Source organism: Boleophthalmus pectinirostris, unplaced genomic scaffold (genome assembly GCF_026225935.1).
Source record: "Boleophthalmus pectinirostris isolate CB_2022bp ecotype Guang Dong unplaced genomic scaffold, ASM2622593v1 HiC_scaffold_13, whole genome shotgun sequence".
NCBI lineage: Eukaryota > Metazoa > Chordata > Actinopteri > Gobiiformes > Gobiidae > Boleophthalmus > Boleophthalmus pectinirostris.
The window spans coordinates 142,386-166,227 of record NW_026571036.1 but is presented as its reverse complement, the minus strand read 5'-3'; the positions used below and the strand labels follow the sequence as shown (position 1 = coordinate 166,227).

General features: G+C 45.4%; 1 protein-coding gene across 3 annotated transcripts; it reads right to left on the bottom strand.

Moving 5' to 3' along the window:
* Positions 1-143: 143 nt before the first annotated feature.
* On the bottom strand, positions 144-22,810 carry mpv17 (mitochondrial inner membrane protein MPV17). Of its 3 annotated transcripts, none has more exons than XM_055149492.1 (8): positions 22,671-22,810; positions 21,076-21,149; positions 14,996-15,111; positions 10,376-10,468; positions 9,840-9,975; positions 8,825-8,857; positions 8,191-8,243; positions 144-337 (listed from the first exon to the last, which is right to left on the bottom strand). In XM_055149492.1, the coding sequence occupies exons 1-8, from the start codon at positions 22,730-22,732 to the stop codon at positions 257-259; spliced, it is 648 nt and encodes a 215-aa protein (XP_055005467.1). In that variant the 5' UTR covers positions 22,733-22,810; the 3' UTR covers positions 144-256. The 3 variants fall into 3 exon arrangements, with proteins under 3 accessions (XP_055005467.1, XP_055005468.1, XP_055005469.1); XM_055149493.1 differs by having other exon boundaries at positions 9,880-9,975; positions 22,671-22,799; XM_055149494.1 differs by lacking the exon at positions 22,671-22,810 and adding an exon at positions 22,357-22,379.
* Positions 22,811-23,842: the final 1,032 nt, after the last annotated feature.

The window sequence follows — 23,842 nt, the reverse complement described above, 5'->3', positions numbered from 1 at the left end:
TTTAGTCCTGGTTCAGTCCTGGTTTTAGTCCTGGTTTAGTCCTGGTTCCTGGTTTAGTCCAGTCCTGGTTCAGTCCTGGTTTAGTCCTGGTTTAGTCCTGGTTTAGTCAGTCCTGGTTTAGTCAGTCCTGGTTCAGTAGTCCTGGTTTAGTCCTGGTTTAGTCCTGGTTTAGTCCTGGTTTAGTCCTGGTTCAGTCCTGGTTCAGTCCTGGTTTAGTCCTGGTTTAGTCCTGGTTTAGTCCTGGTTTAGTCCTGGTTTAGTCCTGGTTTAGTCCTGGTTGGCCTTCCAGGTGAGGTAGGAGTTCCAGATCACAGCGACGACTTGGACCACGGCCAACCTGCCCCAGAGCAGAAGGTGACACACGGGACACAATCACACACACCCTTACACACACTGACACACACTGACACAATCACACACACCCTTACACACACTGACACACACTGACACAATCACACACACCCTTACACACACTGACACACACTGACACACACTGACACAATCACACACACCCTTACACACTCTGACACACACTGACACACTACACACACACACACTGACACACACTGACACACACTGACACACACACACACACACACACACACACACACTGACACACACTGACACACACACACACTGACACACACACACACACACACTGACACATGACACACACTGACACACTGACACACTGACACACACACACACACACACTGACACACACTGACACACACACACACACACACTGACACACACATGACACACACACACACCTGACACACACTGACACACACTGACACACACTGACACACACACACACTTACACACACACACTGACACAACACACTGACACACACACTGACACAACACACACACACACACTGACACACACACTGACACACACACACACACTGACACACACTGACACACACTTGACACACTGACACACACACTGACACACACTGACACACACTGACACACACTGACACACACACACACACTGACACACACTGACACACTTACACACCTGACACACACTGACACACACTGACACACACTGACACACACACACACACACACACTGACACACACTGACACACACTGACACACACTGACACACACACACTGACACACTCTGACAACACTGACACACACACACACTGACACACACACACACACACTGACACACACACTGACACACACTGACACACACACACTGACACACACTGACACACACACTGACACACACTGACACACACCACACCTTACACACACACTGACACACACTGACACACACTGACACACACACACTTACACACACTGACACACACTGACACAATCACACACACCCTTACACACTCTGACACACACTGACACACACTGACACACACTGACACACACTGACACACACTGACACACACACACATGACACACACACTGACACAATCACACACACACTGACACACACTGACACACTGACACACACACTGACACACACTCTGACACACACACACTTACACACACTCTGACACACTGACTGACACACACACACACCTGACACAATCACACACACACCTTACACACACTGACACACACTGACACACACACACTGACACACACTGACACACTGACACACACACACTCTGACACACACATGCACACACCACCACTTACACACACTGACACACACTGACACACACTGACACACACACACACACTGACACACACTGACACACACTGACACACTGACACACACACACACACACCTGACACAATACACACTGACACACACACATGACACAACACTGACACACACTGACACACACACACAGACACACACTGACAGACACACACTGACACACACTGGACACAACTGACACACACACACGACACACACTGACACACACTGACACACACACTGACACACACTGACACACACACTTGACACACTCTGACACACACTGACACACACTGACACACACACTGAACACTGACACACTCTGACACACAACTGACACAATCACACACACCCTTACACACACTGACACACACACACACACACCCTTACACACACTTGACACACACTGATGACACAATCACACACACCCTGACACACTCTGACACACACACTGACACACACTGACACACACACACACACACACTGACACACACTGACACACACTGACACACACTCACACACACACTTACACACTACTGACACACACTGACACAATCACACACACCTTACACACTCTGACACACACTGACACACACACTGACACAATGACACACACACCCTTACACACACACTGACACACACTGACACAATCACACACACACACACTTACACACACTGACACACACTGACACACACTGACACACACACCTGACACTCACACACACTGACACACACTGACACACACACACTGACACAAACACACACCCTTACACACACTGACACACACTGACACACACACAACACACACCTTACACACTCTGACACACCACTGACACAATCACACACATCACACACATTACACTACACACAAAACTGACACACACTGACACACACTGACACACACACTGACACACACTTACACACACTGACACACACTGACACACACACCACTGACACACTGACACACACACACAACGACACAGACACAACACACACTGACACACACTGACACACTGACACACACACACACACACACTGACACACACACGACACACACTGACACAATCACACACACCCTTACACACACACTGACACACACTGACACTCACACACACCTCTGACACACTGACACACACTGACACACACACACACACACTGACACACTCTGACACACACTGACACACTCTGACACACACACACACACACTGACACACACTGACACACACTGACACACTCAACACACACTGACACACACTGACACACACTGACACACACACCACCCTTACACACTGACACAACACTGACACAATCACACACACTGACACACACACACACCCTTACACACACTGACACACACACACACACACACAGACACACACTGACACAACTGACACATCACCACACACACACACACACACACGACACACACTGACACACACTGACACACTGACACACACTGACACACACTGACACACTCTGACACACATGACACACACACTCTGACCACACTGACACACACTGACACACACACACACACTTACACACACACACACTGACACACACTGACACAACACACACTACACACACGACACACACTGACACTGACACACACTGACACACACTGACACACACTGACACACATGACACACACACACACACACACACCACACTGAACACACACTGACACAACACACACACCTCTTACACACAACACACTGACACACACTGACACACACACATGACACACACTGACACACACACACAATCACACACACACACACTCACTGACACACACTGACACAATCACACACACCCTTACACACTCTGACACACACTGACACACACACACACACTGACAACACACACACACACTGACACACACACAATCACACAACACCACTTACACACTCTGACACACACTGACACACACATCACACACACCCTTACACACACACACACTGACACACACACACCCTTACAACATGAACACTCACACACCACCACACACACATGACACACACTGACACAATCACACACACCCTTACACACACTGACACACATGACACAATCACACACACCCTTACACACTCTGACAAACACTTGACACACACTGACACAATCACACACACCCTGACACACACTTGACACACACCGACACACCACACCACACTGACACAACCACACACACTCTTACACACACTGACACACACTGACACACACTGACACACACACACACACCACTTACACACACTGACACACACTGACACACACACACACCCTTACACACTCTGACACACACCACACACACACTGACACTTGACACACACTGACACACACTGACACACACACACACACACTGACACACACTGACACACACACACACACACACTGACACACACTCACAATCACACACCTTACACACTTGACACACACACAGACACACTGACACAATCACACACCCCTTACACACACTGACACACACTGACACAACACACACACACACACACACACACTGACACACACTGACACACACACTGACACACACTCACACACACACACACACACTCTGACACACACTGACACACACACTGACACACTGACACACACACCCAGACACACACACTGACACACTGACACAATCACACACACCCTTACACACTCTGACACACACACACACACACACAACACACACTGACACAATCACACACACACACACACACACGACACACACTGACACAATCACACACACCCTTACACACTCTGACACACTGACACACACTGACACAATCACACACACCCTTACACACACTGACACACACTGACACAATCACACACACCCTTACACACACTGACACACACACACACACACTCACACACACTGACACAACTGACACACACTGACACACACACACACACTGACACACACTGACACACACTGACACACACTGACACACACACACACACTGACACAATACACACACACACACACACACTGACACACACACATCACACACACACATCTGACACACACTGACACACACACACACACACACTACACACACACACACACACACACACTGACACACACACACACACACTGACACACTGACACACACACACACACTTACACACACTGACAAACACTGACACACACTGACACAATCACACACCTTACACACACTGACACACACACACACACACACACACACACACACACTACACACACACACACACACACACCTGACACACACACACACTGACACACACTGACACACATCACACACACCCTACACCACCCGGACACACATGACACAATCACACACACACACTGACACACCACTGACACACACTGACACACTCTGACACACACTGACACCTCTGACAACACACCACACAATCACACACACCCTTACACACACTGACACACACTGACACAATCACACACACCCTTACACACTCTGACAAACACTGACACACACTGACACAATCACACACACCCTTACACACACTGACACACACTGACACACTCTGACACACACTGACACAATCACACACACTGACACAATCACACACACCCTTACACACTCTGACAAACACTGACACAATCACACACACTGACACAATCACACACACCCTTACACCACACACTGACACATCACTGACACAATGACACAATCACACACACACACACTTACACACACTGACACAATCACACACACACTTGACACACTACACACACTGACACAATCACACACACCCAATCACACACAACCCTTACACACCACTGACACACACTGACACACACACACACTGACACACTCTGACACACACTGACACAATCACACACACCCTTACACACACTGACACACACTGACACACACACACTCTGACACACACTGACACACTCTGACACACACTGACACACACTGACTGACACACACTGACACACACCGACACACACTCTGACACACACACACCCTTACACACACTGACACACCCTTACACACACCGACACACTCTGACACACACTGACACACACACTGACACCACACACACCCTGACACACACTGACACACACACACACTGACACAACACACACAGACACACACTGACACACACACGACACACACTGACACACACACACCGACACACACACTGACACACTCTGACACACACTGACACACACTGACACGACACACTGACACCACACTGACACACACACTGACACACACACCGACACACACACCGACACACTCTGACACACTCTGACACACACTGACACACTCTGACACACACTGACACACACTGACACAATCACACACACCCTTACACACTCTGACACACACATGACACACACACTGACACACACTGACACAACTACTGACACACACACACACACACTCTGACACACACTGACACACACTGACACACACTGACACACACACTTACACACTTGACACACACACACACACACACACTCTGACACACACACACACACTGACACACACACACACACACACACACTGACACACGACACACACTGACACACACACACACATACACCACTCTTGACACACACTGACACACACTGACACACACTCTGACACACTGACACACACTGACACACACACACACACACACACACTGACACACTCACTGACACACCCACACACACACACACACCTCTGACACACACTGACACACACACTGACACACACTCACACACACCACACACTGACCACACTCTGACACACACACACCCTGACACACAACTGACACAATCACCACACACACCCTTACACACACTGACACACACACACAGACACACACTGACACACACACACACACTTGACACACTCTGACACACACTGACACACACTCTGACACACTGACACACACACACACTGACACACACACACACAACACACACAACACACACTGACACACACTGACACACACTGACACACACACTGACACACTCTGACACACACTGACACACACTGACACACACTCTGACACACACTGACACAATCACACACACCCTTACACACTCTGACACACACTGACACACACACACAGACACACACACACACACTGACACACACACACACACACCGACACACACACCGACACACACTGACACACACTGACACACTCTGACACACACTGACACACACTGACACACACACACACACACTGACACACACTGACACACACACACAGAACACACACTGACACACAACACGACACACACACTGACACACACACCGACACACACACTGACACACACACCGACAGACACACACACTGACACACTCTGACACACACTGACACACACTACACACTGACACACACACACACACACACCACACACTGACACACACACACACACACACACCGACACACTGACACACACACTGACACACACACACTGACACACACTGACACACTGACACACACACACACTCTGACACACACTGACACACACACACTGACACACACACACACTGACACACACTCTGACACACACTCTGACACACACTGACACACACTGACACACTCTGACACACACTGACACACTGACACACACTGACACACACACACACTCTGACACACACTGACACACACCTTTCTGACACACACACACTGACACACACACACACTTGACACACACTGACACCACTCTGACACACACTGACACACACTGACACACTCTTACACACACTGACACACTCTGACACACACTGACACACACACAGAGACACACTCTGACACACACTCTGACACACACTGACACACTCTGACACACTCTGACACACACTGACACACACACTGACACACACTGACACACCCTTACACACTCTGACACACACTGACACACACTGACACACCCTTACACACACCGACACACTCTGACACACACTGACACACACTGACACACTCTGACACACACTGACACACACACACACTGACACACACTGACACACACCACACACTCTGACACACTCTGACACACACTGACACACACACAGAGACACACTCTGACACACACTCTGACACACACTGACACACTCTGACACACACTGACACACACACTGACACACACTGACACACCCTTACACACACTGACACACACTGACACACACTGACACACCCTTACACACACCACACGACACACTGACACACACTGACACACACTGACACACTCTGACACACACTGACACACACTGACACACACTGACACACTGACACACACACAGACACACTCTGACACTCTGACACACACTGACACACACTGACACACACACAGAGACACACTCTGACACTCTGACACACACTGACACACACACTGACACACTGACACACTCTGACACACACTGACACACACTGACACACACTGACACACTCTGACACACTCTGACACACACTGACACACACTGACACACACTGACACACACTGACACACACACACTGACACCACACTCTGACCCGCGGGAGGGCATCTGAAGTACCTGTGGTGCAGGGGGATGAAGTAGAAGTTTGCGATTTGAACCGGAGGCCAGAGCTGAAACAGAAGACAGAGAGTTTTTATCTCAGAGTTTTTTTTAAATGTTTTAAATTAAACATGTTCAGTCTTGTGGGCGGAGCCTCGTACAGACTCGTACCGCTCACTGTGAGGACGGTTTGACTCACGCTGACGTCACAAAACCGTCAGACGTTTGGAAACATGTGGACGGTGACTTCCTTTGGTTCTGTCGGGAACAAGAACTGATCTGGAAAACTGAGAAAAAGTGTTGTTTTTCTTCATCTCCACGTCGCTGTGGTTTTTGTTTTTCCTCCTGTTCATTTGTGTTTTATAATTTGTTTAATTTAATAATAAAAAAGAGTCAGTGTAGAGTTCCGTCACGTTCTGCAGATCCACACTTCAGGCCCGTTTCGTCTCGTCCTCAGAGGAACATCTTGGTGAGTTTGTGTCTCGGTTCTTTTCGGTTTTATCAAGAACGAAACGAGAAATCATCATCCACATGTTTCCAAACGTCTCCAGCTGAACGCGAATACAGCCCAGGAGAGATCACTATATGACTCAAACATGGAGGCAGGTTCTGGACGGTGGAACTTTAGAACTTTAGAACATGAAGGACTCACGTAGTAGTTTGAGATCAGAGCGTCGGTGTAATCCTGAAAACAAAGAACAGAAAATAAAATTTCAAAACAAAAAAGATTTTATTCTTCAGGGTTCAGTCCTGGTTTAGTCCTGGTTCAGTCCTGGTTTAGTCCTGGTTCAGTCCTGGTTTAGTCCTGTTTAGTCTGGTTCAGTCCTGGTTTAAGTCTTGGTTTAGTCCTGGTTTAGTCCTGGTTTAGTCCTGGTTTAGTCCTGGTTTAGTCCTGGTTTAGTCCTGGGTTAGTCCTGGTTCAGTCTTGGTTTAGACCTGGTTTAGACCTGGTTTAGTCCTGGTTTAATCCTGGTTTAGTCCTGGTTTAGACCTGGTTCAGTCCTGGTATAGTCCTGGTTCAGTCCTGGTTTAGTCCTGGTTTAGTCCTGGTTCAGTCCTGGTTTAGTCCTGGTTTAGTCCTGGTTCAGTCCTGGTTTAGTCCTGGTTTAGTCCTGGTTTAGACCTGGTTCAGTCCTGGTTTAGTCCTGGGTTAGTCCTGGTTCAGTCCTGGTTCAGTCTTGGTTTAGACCTGGTTTAGTTCTGGTTTTCGGGTCTAAATGTGTCTGTGTAAATACTGCGCTGTGATTGGTCGTCTGTGATGTAAACAAAGCTAAAACAGGAACTGGGGTTGTGTGGTGTTTGTTTCTGTTTCGGGCGGCGTGGGGGGGGCGGCGGCGAGGAGGCGGCGTGGCGTGTGGGGGGGTGGGGAGGCGGGTCACGGGTCAGATCTGTGGAAAACGGCGTCTGGATCGTGTTTGTTTGTGAAATGAGGAAAAGAGTCGAGCGTAAACACGAAGAGACGGAAATATCACACTGTCAGCCGGGGATGATTGACAGGTGGATTAACCAATCAGAGAAACACCTGGACCGTCTGTTTCCACGGCAACAACTAAAGCAGAGCTGAGGATGACGGGACATTTAAAGAACAACTGCGGAACATTTCTACCTCCTCAGACGTTTTAAATCCCCGTTTGAGTTTGTGGAGGTTCTGGTTCTGTGTGACTGACCCGTTTGAGTTTGTGGAGGTTCTGGTTCTGTGTGACTGACCCGTTTGAGTTTGTGGAGGTTCTGGTCCAGTGTGAGTCCGTTCAAAGCTCCAGACAGAACCAGAAATGCGCCCAAGAAACACGGAGCGAATCCGAGCTGGAAACACGGAGCAGAGACGTTTGTTTACGGATCATTTCCAGTCGTGTTGGGGGGTTTCTACATGTCTGTCTATGGTGGAATGTTCAGCGGTTTCCACGGAGACGCGACGCAGAGTCCGTCTGAAAAACTCCTGTCAGAGTTTGTTGACGTGTCTCCATGGAAACTGCTGAACATTCCACCACAGACAGACATGTACAAACCCCCCAGCGCCATGTCACGGCAAAGTAATTCATTAGAGTATTTGTACTAGTACTTCAGAGTAGTAGTACTTGTACTTCAGAGTATTTGTACTTCAGAGTAGTATTAGTATTTATACTTTAGAGTATTTGTAGTACTTGTACTTTAGAGTAGAATTAGTATTTGTACTTTAGAGTATTTGTAGTACTTGTACTTGTACCTGGTCAAACAGCATTTTCTTCAGAGCTGCACTTTTACTCGTCCCCAAAACCAGTTTGTCCAAAACTTTGTACCAACTGCCCACGACAGGACCCTGAGGACAAGAGGGACACAGAGACAAGAGGGACACAGAGACAAGAGGGACACAGAGACAAGAGGACACAGAGACAAGAGACAGAGACACAGGACACAAGAGACAAGAACAGAGACAAGAGGACACAGACAGAGACAAGACAGAGACAAGAGAGACAAGAGACAAGAGAACAAGAACAAGAGGGACACAGAGACAAGAGGGACAAGAGACACAGAGACAAGAGACACAGAGACAAGAGAGGACAGAGACATGAGGGACACAGAGACAAGAGAGACACAGAGACAAGAGGGACACAGAGACAAGAGGGACACAGAGACACAGAGACAAGAGACACAGAGACAAGAGAGACACAGAGACAAGAGAGACACAGAGACAAGAGGGACAAGAGGGACACAGAGACAAGAGAGACACAGAGAGAGGGACAGACAAGGGGACAAGAGGGACACAGAGACACAGAGACAAGAGGGACACAGAGACAAGAGAGAGACACAGAGACAAGAGGACACAGAGACAAGAGACAAGAGACAAGAGACACAGAGACAAGAGAGGACACAGAGACACAGAGAGACACAGAGACAAGAGGACAGAGACAAGAGGGAAGAGACAGAGACACAGAGACAAGAGAGACACAGAGACAAGAGACACAGAGACACAGAGACAAGAGAGACACAGACAAGAAGACACAGAGGGACAAGAGGACACAGAGACAAGAGGACACAGAGACAGAGACAAGAAGACAAGAGACAAGAGGGACACAGAGACATGAGACACAGAGAGACACAGAGACAAGAGACACAGGACACAGAGACAAGAGACACAGGACAGAGACAAGAGGGACACAGAGACAAGAGGGACACAGAGACATGAGAGACACAGAGACATGAGGGACACAGAGACAAGGACACAGAGACAAGAGACACAGAGACACAGAGACACAGACACAAGAGACAGAGACAAGAGGACACAGAGACACAGAGACATGAGACAGACACACAGAGGGACAAGAGGGACACAGAGACAAGAGGGACACAGAGACATGAGAGACACAGAGACAAGAGAGACACAGAGACACAGAGACATGAGAGGACACAGAGACACAGAGACAAGAGGGACACAGAGACAAGAGGGACACAGAGACAAGAGAGACACAGAGACAAGAAGGACACAGAGACATGAGAGACACAGAGACACAGAGACAAGACAGAGACACAGAGAGACACAGACAAGAGGGACAAGAGACAAGAGACAAGAGAGACACAGAGACAAGAGGACACAGACACAGAGACAAGAGGACACAGAGACACAGAGATGAGACACAGAGACACAGAGACACAGAGACAAGAGACACAGAGACAAGAGGACACAGAGACAAGAGGGACACAGAGACATGAGAGGACACAGAGACATGAGGACACAGAGACAAGAGACAGAGACACAAGAACAGAGAGACAAGAGGGACACAGAGACATGAGACAGAGACAAGAGACACAGAGACACAGAGACACAGAGACAAGAGACACAGAGACACAGAGACAAGAGAGACACAGAGACAAGAGGGACACAGAGACAAGAGGGACACAGAGACAAGAGAGAGAGACAAGAGGGACACAGAGACAAGAGGGACACAGAGACATGAGAGACACAGAGACAAGAGGACAAGAGACAAGAGGGACACAGAGACATGAGAGACACAGAGACATAAGAGACACAGAGACAAGAGACAAGAGACCAGAGACAAGAGGACACAGAGACAAGAGACAGAGAGACAGAGACAGAGACAAGAGCACAGAGGACACAGAGACATGAGAGATTTAAATGCAGAAAAATGTTTTTTATCAAAGTTTTTTTCTCGGAGGTAAATATAAAACGATAAAATCTAAAGTGAAATAAAACAGAAAATCTGCACATTTTGTTTGTTTATATTTGTCCATGTTCTTCATGTTCTTCATGTTCTTCATGTTCCTCATGTTCTTCATGTTCCTCATGTTCTCCATGTTCCTCATGTTCTTCATGTTCTCATGTTCCTCATGTTCCTCATGTTCTTCATGTTCTTCATGTTCCTCATGTTCTTCATGTTCTTCATGTTCTTCATGTTCCTCATGTTCCTCATGTTCTCATGTTCTTCATGTTCTTCATGTTCTTCATGTTCTCATGTTCTTCATGTTCTTCATGTTCATGTTCTTCATGTTCTTCATGTTCATGTTCTCATGTTCTTCATCATGTTCTCATGTTCTTCATGTTCCATGTTCATGTTCTCATCATGTTCTTCATGTTCTTCATGTTCCTCATGTTCTTCATGTTCTTCATGTTCATGTTCTTGTTCTTCATGTTCTTCATGTTCTGTTCTCATGTTCTTTCATGTTCATGTTCTGTTCATGTTCTTCATGTTCTTCATGTTCTTCATGTTCTTCATGTTCCATGTTCGTTCATGTTCTTCATGTTCTTCATGTTCTTCATGTTCCCCATGTTCTCATGTTCTTCATGTTCTCATGTTCTCTCATGTTCTTCATGTTCTTCTGTTCTTCGTCATGTTCCATCCATGTTCCCCATGTTCTTCTTCTTCTCTGTCGGGTCTCGGAGCATCAGTCTGAACAGAGACTCCCAGACTTCCTTCACCCCAGACACTTCCTCCAGCTCCTCCAGTGGGACCTGAGGTGTTCCCAGTCCAGTCCAGAGACATGGTCCCTCCAGTGTGTCCTGGGTCTCTCCTCCTGGTGGGACATGAACACCTCCTGAGGGACACGTCCAGGAGACGTCAGAACAGACGTCCTCCCCTCAGACGCTCCTCTCCACGTGGAGGAGCAGCGGCTCTACTCCGAGCTCCGACCTCTGTCTCTGAGGGAGACGCCCGGACGCTGCACCTGTCCACCTGTCAGTCTCACGCTGCACCTGTCCACCTGTCAGTCTCACGCTGCACCTGTCCACCTGTCAGTCTCACGCTGCACCTGTCCACCTGTCAGTCTCACGCTGCACCTGTCCACCTCAGTGCACCTGTCACCTGCACCTGTCTCCACGCTGTCCACCTGTCAGTCTCACGCTGCACCTGTCCACCTGTCACGTCTCACGCTGCACCTGTCCACCTGTCAGTCTCACGCTGCACCTGTCCACCTGTCAGACCTGTCGACCTGTCAGTCTCACGACACTTGAGGCAGAGACTCTCCACCCGCCCAGAGACAAGACGACTTTTTCCAGAACCTCAACTTCGGATTTGGAGGATCTGATCTTCATCCCAGACGCTTCAAACTCGAGTCAAACCACAACAGAGCTGCAGGTCCTGGTTCAGTCCTGGTTTAGTCAGTCCTGGTCAGTCCTGGTTCAGTCCTGGTTCAGTCCTGGTTCAGTTCTGGTTCAGTCCTGGTTCAGTTCTGGTTCAGTCCTGGTTCAGTCCTGGTTTAGTCCTGGTTCAGTCCTGGTTCAGTCCTGGTTCAGTCCTGGTTCAGTCCTGGTTCCTGGTTCAGTAGTCCTGGTTTAGTCCTGGTTCAGTCCTGGTTCAGTCAGTCCTGGTTCAGTAGTCCTGGTTCAGTCAGTCCTGGTTCAGTCCTGGTTTAGTCCTGGTTCAGTTCTGGTTCAGTCTGGTTCAGTCCTGGTTTAATCCTGGTTCAATCTGGTTCAGTCCTGGTTTAGTCCTGGTTCAGTCCTGGTTCAGTCTGGTTCAGTCCTGGTTCAGGTTCAGTTCAGTCCTGGTTCAGTCCTGGTTTTCCTGGTTTAGTCCTGGTTCAGTCTGGTTCAGTCCTGGTTCCTGGTTCAGTCCTGGTTCCTGGTTCAGTCCTGGTTCAGTTGGTTCAGTCCTGGTTTAGTCCTGGTTCAGTCCTGGTTCAGTCTGGTTCAGTTCAGTCTGGTTCAGTTCTGGTTCTGGTTCAGTCCTGGTTCAGTCAGTCCTGGTTAGGTTCAGTCCTGGTTCTCCTGGTTCAGTCCTGGTTTAGTCCTGGTTCAGTCCTGGTTCAGTCCTGGTTGTCCTGGTTCAGTTCTGGTTCAGTCCTGGTTTAGTCCTGGTTCAGTTCTGGTTCAGTCTGGTTCAGTCCTGGTTCAGTCCTGGTTCAGTCCTGGTTCAGTCCTGGTTCAGTCCTGGTTCAGTCCTGGTTCAGTCCTGGTTCAGTCCTGGTTCAGTCCTGGTTCAGTCCTGGTTCAGTCCTGGTTCAGTCCTGGTTCAGTTCCTGGTTCAGTCCTGGTTCAGTCCTGGTTCAGTCTGGTTCAGTCCTGGTTTAGTCCTGGTTCAGTCCTGGTTTAGTCCTGGTTCAGTTCTGGTTCAGTCCTGGTTTAGACCTGGTTTTGTCCTGGTTTAGTCCTGGTTTAGTCCTGGTCTAGTCCTGATCCTGGTCCTGGACCAGAACCTTGGTCCATAAAAACACTGAACAGAACCGTTGACAGGTGCGGTCCTGCCAAACCGTCTCTGAGCCAAATATTTGAAATATACAAAATAAAAACAACCCTGACTCCAGGAGCTTTAATCTGGCTCAAGGCTCCGGAGCCTCGTTACCACATGATGACATCACAAGGGGGAGTGTTTTTGGGGGCGGAGTCTCGTACCACGAAGCAGAAGCCGATGCCCATCATCCTCACGGTTCTACGGACGCTGTGATTGGACAAACCCTTCCTCTCGATGAGCTGCTGCGAAATCACATCCCCCACGCCCACCAGGGAGCCTAAAAGAGCCACAGAGAGCCACAGTGAGTCACAGAGGGCCACAGAGTCACACCAGGGAGCCTAAAAGAGCCACAGAGAGCCACAGTGAGTCACAGAGAGCCACAGAGTCACACCAGGGAGCCTAAAAGAGCCACAGAGAGCCACAGAGTCACACCAGGGAGCCACAGAGAGCCACAGTGAGTCACAGAGAGCCACAGAGTCACACCAGGGAGCCTAAAAGAGCCACAGAGAGCCACAGAGTCACACCAGGGAGCCTAAGAGAGCCACAGAGAGTCACAGAGAGCCACAGAGTCACACCAGGGAGCCTAAAAGAGCCACAGAGAGCCACAGTGAGTCACAGAGAGCCACAGAGAGCACAGAGTCACACCAGGGAGCCTAAAGAGCCACAGTGAGCCAAAAGAGCAGAGAGTCACAACAGGGAGCCTAAAAGAGCCACACAGAGCCACAGAGAGTCACAGAGTCACACCAGGGAGCCTAAAAGAGCCACAGAGAGCCACAGTGAGCCACAGAGAGTCACAGAGTCACACCAGGGAGCCTAAAAGAGCCACAGAGAGCCACAGTGAGTCACAGAGAGCCACAGAGTCACACCAGGGAGCCTAAAAGAGCCACACAGAGCCACAGTGAGCCACAGAAAGTCACAGAGTCACACCAGGGAGCCTAAAAGAGCCACACAGAGCCACAGTGAGCCACAGAGAGTCACAGAGTCACACCAGGGAGCCTAAAAGAGCCACAGTGAGCCACAGAGAGTCAAAGAGTCACACCAGAGAGCCACAGAGAGCCACAGAGTCACACCAGGGAGCCTAAAAGAGCCACAGAGAGCCACAGTGAGTCACAGAGAGCCACAGAGTCACTACAGAGAGCCTGAACACAAGAGGGAGCCACAGAGTCCCACTGTTGGCTCAGACGACACTCAGAGTTTAGTGAGTCTCAATGCTACAGAATATTTCAAACTCAATTTCAATACCAAGAACAGATTCGATACCCGATATTCGATACCGATTCTGATCCCACGATAATAATTAAACTCTTTGTTTAAACAAACAAATGTGATTTTACACTTTAAGTGTTTAAATAATAATAATATTTTTTATTCCCATGTATCTTTATATCTGTGTGACCCTCAGTGGTCCAGGACTAAACCAGGACTAAACCAGGACTAAACCAGGACTAAACCAGGACTAAACCAGGACTAAACCAGGACTAAACCAGGTCTAAACCAGGACTAAACCAGGACTAAACCAGACTAAACCAGGTCTAAACCAGGACTAAACCAGGACTAAACCAGGACTAAACTAAACCAGGACTAAACCAGGACTAAACCAGGACTAAACCAGGACTAAACCAGGACTAAACCAGGACTAAACCAGGACTAAACCAGGTCTAAACCAGGACTAAACCAGGACTAAACCAGGACTGAACCAGGACTAAACCAGGACTAAACCAGGTCTAAACCAGGACTAAACCAGGACTAAACCAGGACTAAACCAGGACTAAACCAGGACTAAACCAGGACTAACCAGACTAAACCAGGACTGAACCAGGACTAAACCAGGACTAAACCAGGTCTAAACCAGGTCTAAACCAGGATTAAACCAGGACTAAACCAGGACTAAACCAGGTCTAAACCAGGATAAACCAGGACTAAACCAGGAAACCAGGACTAAACCAGGACTAAACCAGGACTAAACCAGGACTGAACCAGGACTAACCAGGAAACTAAACCAGGACTAAACAGGACTAAACCAGGTCTAAACCAGGACTAAACCAGGACTAAACCAGGACTAAACCAGGACTAAACCAGGACTAAACCAGGTCTAAACCAGGACTAAACCAGGACTAAACCAGGACTAAACCAGGACTTAACCAGGACTAAACCAGGTCTAAACCCGGACTGAACCAGGACTAAACCAGGTCCATTTGTGTTCTTAGTCTTGTTCACAGAGTCAACACAAACTTTGGACTGAAAAAATCATTAGGTTTAACTTTTAGTCCGACTCTAGTTTAGTCCTGGTTCAGACCTGGTTTAGACCTGGTTTAGACCTGGGATAGTCCTGGTTTAGACCTGGTTTAGACCTGGGATAGTCCTGGTTTAGACCTGGTTTAGACCTGGTTTAGACCTGGTCTAGTCCTGGTTTAGTCCTGGTTTAGTCCTGGTTCAGATAAAGACACATGGGAATAAAAAATAAAGTTCTTCCATTTAAAATGTAAAATCACATTTGTTCGTCTAAACAAAGAGTTTTATTTTTATTGTGGATCAGAATCGATATGAATATCGAATATCGAAATCCAGCTTGACCCATTGGAGTTGTGTAGTTGTTGTGTAGTAGTTGTTGTGTAGTAGTTGTGTAGTAGTTGTGTAGTAGTTGTGTAGTTGTTGTGTAGTAGTAGTTGTGTAGTAGTTGTGTAGTTGTTGTGTAGTTGTTGTGTAGTAGTAGTGTGTAGTAGTTGTGTAGTAGTAGTTGTGTAGTTGTTGTAGTAGTAGTGTTGTGTAGTAGTAGTTGTGTAGTAGTTGTGTAGTAGTTGTGTAGTAGTTGTGTAGTAGTGTGTAGTGTGTGTGTTGTTGTGTAGTAGTTGTGTAGTAGTTGTGTAGTAGTTGTGTAGTAGTTGTTGTGTAGTTGTTGTGTAGTAGTTGTGTAGTAGTTGTTGTGTAGTAGTAGTTGTGTAGTAGTAGTTGTAGTAGTAGTTGTAGTAGTTGTTGTAGTAGTTGTGTTGTTAGTTGTTAGTTGTTGTTGTAGTAGTTGTGTAGTAGTTGTGTAGTAGTAGTTGTGTAGTAGTAGTAGTGTAGTAGTTTGTGTAGTTGTGTGTAGTTGTTGTGTGTAGTAGTTGTTGTGTAGTTTTGTGTAGTAGTAGTTGTTGTAGTAGTTGTTGTAGTTGTTGTGTAGTAGTTGTGTAGTTGTTGTGTAGTAGTGTGTTAGTAGTAGTTGTGTAGTTGTTGTTGTGTAGTAGTTGTGTAGTAGTTGTTGTAGTAGTTTGTGTAGTTGTGTAGTTGTTGTAGTAGTTGTGTAGTAGTGTAGTAGTGTGTAGTTGTTGTGTGTGTGTAGTAGTTGTGTGTAGTGTGTGTAGTTGTGTAGTAGTTGTGTAGTTGTTGTGTAGTAGTTGTTTGTGTAGTAGTTGTGTAGTAGTTGTGTGTAGTTGTTGTGTAGTTGTTGTGTAGTAGTAGTTGTGTAGTTGTTAGTAGTAGTTGTGTTGTAGTAGTTGTGTAGTAGTTGTGTAGTTGTTGTGTAGTAGTAGTTGTGTAGTTGTGTGTAGTTGTTGTGTAGTAGTTGTGTAGTAGTTGTGTAGTAGTAGTTGTGTGTAGTAGTAGTTGTGTAGTAGTTGTGTAGTAGTTGTGTAGTAGTTGTTGTGTAGTAGTTGTGTAGTAGTAGTTGTTGTAGTTGTTGTGTAGTTGTTGTGTAGTTGTGTGTAGTTGTGTAGTAGTTGTGTAGTAGTTGTGTAGTTGTTGTGTAGTTGTGTGTAGTAGTTGTTGTGTAGTAGTTGTGTAGTAGTTGTGTAGTAGTTGTGTAGTAGTTGTGTAGTTGTGTAGTAGTTGTGTAGTAGTAGTTGTGTAGTTGTTGTGTAGTTGTTGTGTAGTAGTTGTGTAGTTGTTGTGTAGTAGTTGTGTAGTTGTTGTGTAGTAGTTGTGTAGTTGTTGTGTAGTAGTTGTGTAGTAGTGTGTAGTAGTAGTTGTGTAGTTGTTGTGTAGTAGTAGTTGTGTTGTAGTAGTTGTGTAGTAGTTGTGTAGTTGTTGTGTAGTAGTAGTTGTGTAGTTGTTGTGTAGTTGTTGTGTAGTAGTTGTGTAGTAGTTGTGTAGTAGTAGTTGTGTAGTAGTAGTTGTGTAGTAGTTGTGTAGTAGTTGTTGTGTAGTAGTTGTTGTGTAGTAGTGTTGTGTAGTTGTGTAGTAGTTGTGTAGTTTGTTGTGTCAGTTGTGTAGTAGTGTGTAGTAGTTGTGTAGTAGTTGTGTAGTAGTTGTGTAGTCGTTGTGTAGTAGTAGTTGTGTAGCAGTTGTGTAGTAGTTGTGTAGTTGTTGTGTAGTAGTTGTGTAGTAGTTGTGTAGTAGTTGTTGTGTTGTAGTAGTTGTGTAGTAGTAGTTGTGTAGTTGTTGTGTAGTTGTTGTGTAGTAGTTGTGTAGTCGTTGTGTAGTAGTAGTTGTGTAGTTGTTGTAGTAGTAGTTGTGTAGTAGTTGTGTAGTAGTTTGTGTAGTTGTTGTGTAGTTGTTGTGTAGTAGTTGTTGTGTAGTTGTGTAGTAGTTGTGTAGTAGTTGTGTAGTAGTAGTTGTGTAGCAGTTGTGTAGTAGTTGTGTAGTTGTTGTGTAGCAGTTGTGTAGTAGTTGTGTAGTAGTTGTTGTGTAGTAGTTGTTGTGTAGTTGTTGTGTAGTTGTTGTGTAGTAGTTGTGTTGTAGTATTGTTGTTGTAGTAGTTTTGTGTGTTGTGTAGTCGTTGTGTAGTAGTAGTTGTGTGTAGTAGTTGTGTAGTTGTGTAGTAGTTGTGTGTGTGTAGTAGTTGTGTAGTAGTTGTGTAGTAGTAGTTGTGTAGTAGTTGTGTAGTAGTTGTGTAGTAGTTGTGTAGTAGTTGTGTAGTAGTAGTAGTGTGTAGTAGTAGTTTGTTAGTAGTAGTTTGTGTAGTAGTTAGTAGTGTGTAGTAGTTGTGTAGCAGTTGTGTAGTAGTTGTGTAGTTGTGTAGTGTAGCAGTTGTGTAGTTGTGTAGTAGTTGTGTAGTAGTTGTGTAGTTGTGTAGTAGTTGTGTAGTAGTTTGTAGTAGTAGTTGTGTAGTAGTTGTGTAGTAGTTGTGTAGTAGTTGTGTAGTAGTGTGTGTAGTAGTTTGTAGTGTAGTGTGTAGTAGTTGTGTAGTAGTTGTGTAGTTGTTGTGTAGCTGTTGTGTAGCAGTTGTGTAGCTGTTGTGTAGTAGTTGTGTAGTAGTTGTGTAGTAGTTGTGTAGTAGTTGTGTAGTAGTTGTGTAGTAGCAGTTGTGTAGTAGTTGTGTAGTAGTTGTGTAGTAGTTGTGTAGTAGTAGTGTGTAGTAGTTGTGTAGTAGTTGTGTAGTAGTTGTGTTAGTGTGTAGTAGTTGTAGTGTGTAGTAGTTGTGTAGTAGTTGTGTAGTTGTTGTGTAGTAGTTGTGTAGTAGTTGTGTAGTTGTTGTGTAGTTGTTGTGTAGTTGTGTAGTTGTTGTGTAGTAGTTGTGTAGTAGTTGTGTAGTTGTTAGTGTAGTTGTTGTGTAGTTGTTGTGTAGTAGTTGTGTAGTTGTTGTGTAGTTTTGTAGTAGTAGTTGTGTGTAGTAGTAGTTGTGTAGTAGTTGTGTAGTAGTTGTGTAGTTGTGTAGTAGTTGTGTAGTAGTTGTGTAGTAGTTGTGTAGTAGTTGTGTAGCAGTTGTGTAGCAGTTGTGTAGTAGTTGTGTAGTAGTTGTGTAGTAGTTGTGTAGTAGTAGTGTGTAGTAGTAGTTGTGTAGTTGTGTAGTAGTTGTGTAGCAGTTGTGTAGTTGAGTAGTTGTGTAGTAGTTGTGTAGTAGTAGTAGTTGTGTAGTAGTTGTTGTAGTAGTTGTGTAGTAGTTTGTGTAGTAGTTGTGTAGTAGTTGTGTAGTAGTTGTGTAGTAGTTGTTAGTTGTGTAGTAGTTGTGTAGTAGTTGTGTTTGTTAGTAGTTGTTGTGTAGTAGTTGTTGTTAGTAGTAGTGTGTAGTAGTTGTGTAGTAGTTGTGTAGTAGTGTGTAGTAGTAGTTTGTGTAGTAGTAGTTGTGTAGTAGTAGTGTGTAGTAGTTGTGTAGTAGTTGTGTAGTAGTTGTGTAGTAGTTGTGTAGTAGTTGTGTAGTAGTAGTTGTGTAGTTGTGTAGTTGTAGTAGTTGTGTAGTAGTTGTGTAGTTGTTGTGTAGTAGTTGTGTAGTAGTTGTGTAGTAGTTGTGTAGTTGTTGTGTAGTAGTTGTGTAGTAGTTGTGTAGTTGTTGTAGTAGTTGTGTAGTAGTTGTGTAGTAGTTGTGTAGTTGTTGTGTACTTGTGACCTGCTGTGAGGATCTGGACGGTCAGGGGGCGTCTGCTCATCAGGCTCTGATACGACCTCCACAGAGACGACATCCTGTGTCCACAAACAAGACAAAAGTTAAAAAAATCAAAAATCCACGTTTCTGATCTGACACACAAACTCTGACACACGACCCTGACACACAAACTCTGACACACAAACTCTGACACACAAACTCTGACACACAAACTCTGAAACACAAACTCTGACACACAAACTCTGACACACAAACTCTGACACACAAACTCTGACACACAAACTCTGACACACAAACTCTGACACACAAACTCTGACACACAAACTCACACAACTCTGACACACAAACCCTGAACACAAACAAACTCTGACACACAACCCTGACACTCTGACACACAAACTCTGACACACAAACTCTGACACACAAACTCTGACACACAACTCTGACACACGACACACACCCTGACACACAAACTCTGACACACAAACCCTGACACACAAACTCTGACACACAAACCCTGACACACAAACTCCTGACACACAAACCCTGACACACAAACTCTGACACACAAACTCTGACACACGAACCCTGACACACAAACTCTGACACACAAACCCTGACACACAAACTCTGACACACAAACTCTGACACACAAACCCTGACACACAAACTCTGACACACAAACTCTGACACACAAACCCTGACACACAAACTCTGACACACAAACTCTGACACACAAACTGAATCTTTTTGTGCGTCTGCGTCGTGACTCTGATTAAAGTCGTAATGAACGACACGTGACGTCACTTTGAGCCACGAGACGAGTCCAAAATCCAGGATTTAAAAAAAATAAATAAATAAAAATAAAAATCCAGGATTTATCTGATTTTATTACAACTGGCTTGGGTTTAATTTTAGTCCTGGTTTAGTCCTGGTTCAGTCCTGGTTTAGTCCTGGTTCAGTCCTGGTTCAGACCTGGTTTAGTCCTGGTTCAGTCCTGGTTTAATCCTGGTTTAGTCCTGGTTCAGACCTGGTTTAGTCCTGGTTCAGTTCTGGTTTAGTCCTGGTTTAGTCCTGGTTCAGTTCTGGTTCTGGATCCTAAAACTCTGTGTAAACATTTCTTCTCATGAATAGAATAAAATTTCTCTAAAACGACAAAATTCTAAATTTACTAAATTCTTACACAAAAACCGCTTTTGCCGAATTAAAAAAAGTTTTTCGATTTTCCTGAAACAAAAAACAGATTCTGACCAACTCGATCCGAAAAGTTTAAATAACTCAAACCGTTTCATAATTTGTATTTTTTCCAAGCAGGATCGTTGTCATTTTGCGGTGCGCGTCCTAAAAGGGAAACTTCTGTAAAACTTTAACTTTAGTTTTTAATTTTCACATTTTGAGCTTCGAACAAATTGAATTTCATCTCGACTTCGTTCGATTTTACTTAAAGTGAAAAACATCGCGCGATTTATGAGTCTAAAATGCGGATTAAACAGAAAACGTGACCGGATTTCATTGCTTTTAGTGTCGCTGTGGTAAATTATGTAAAAGTTTAAATATTTAGCAGTAAAATAAAATAAAATAAAAAGTGCAGCTTGGACCTGTCAATGAAAATCCACGGAGTTTGGGACGATGCGTTCACGGTCCACAAACTGACGGACATTTTAAAGTCATGAAAAGATTCTCACGGTTCACAAAGAGAAAGACGAAGACTCATAAAACGAACAGTCCGGATTTAAAAAAACACAAAAACGTCACTCAACATTCTCAGGAGTTTGAATTAAACCCCAAAACATTCACGTAATAAATGAAACGAGGTCAATTGTAAAGAAATGCGTGTTTATATTTGTAGAAAGTGCCATTTCCCATCAAGTAAACGGACACTTGAAGCAGCACCGTGCGTCATTTCCGCCGTAAACATTAGAGATCTCTGCTTCCACCTGCTGGACAAACCGAGGAATAACATTTTAATTTTATAATAATAATTTAACATTTTTAAAAGAAAAACGTTGAAAAAAAGAAAGAAGAAGAAGAAAGTTTGGAGAGAAGACGGAAGGAAGAAACAGGAAACAGGAACCAGGAACCAAACAGAAAAAGAGGATAATAAACTGTAGATTGGACACAGAAAATAATGCTGAAGTTTTTCTTATAAAGACAAAAATGTGACTCAAGTTTTTGTTTTATTAAATTAATTTTATTTAATCTCAGTGAATTGTACAGAATGATAAAAGAAAAAAAAAAAAAAAAAAAAAACACTCGACAGTTCTGGATCAATTTAGTTTAATTTCAGACATTTGCATCTGAAGTTTTGCAGTGACGTCGCGCTGGGGGGTTCTACATGTATGTCTATGGTGGAATGTGCAGCGGTTTCCATGGCGACACGAGGCACACGTTAAAAAACACTGACAAGTCTAAAGAAAGAACACTTTTATATTTTGTTCAGACGGAGCAGTGCCTCCGGTTAGAACGTGACGACGTCAAAAACATTTTTATACTAAAACATTTGTGACCCTAAACTGTTTTAATAAATGTCTCGTTTTGTTCTAGTGTCGGATCCTTTTGGTCAAATATAAAAATATGAAAAAGTAAAAAAAATGAAATAAAAACCCTGAACCCAAAAAGTGTAAAAGTGATTTAAATAAAAGTTTAAAACCTTGTGGCCGATGAAGCTGAAACGATCTGAACAAAAGTCAAACTCACGTCTACGGAGAAAAAAAAACTAAAATTAAACATCGTGTTTTCAAATTCAAGTAAAAAGGTTTTTGTCCCTTTC

What these genes read in the sequence shown, in the direction of transcription:
- mpv17 (XM_055149492.1), bottom strand. Translation starts at nt 22,732, where the DNA reads ATGTCCGTCAGTTTGTGGACCGTGAACGCATCGTCCCAAACTCCGTGG. An exon ending in GCATCGGCTTCTGCTTCGTG is followed by an intron (nt 10,469 to 14,995) that starts GTACGAGACTCC and finishes TCTTGTCCTCAG; the next exon opens with GGTCCTGTCGTGGGCAGTTG. An exon ending in ACCTCCACAAACTCAAACGG is followed by an intron (nt 8,858 to 9,839) that starts GTCAGTCACACA and finishes CTTTGTTTTCAG; the next exon opens with GATTACACCGACGCTCTGAT.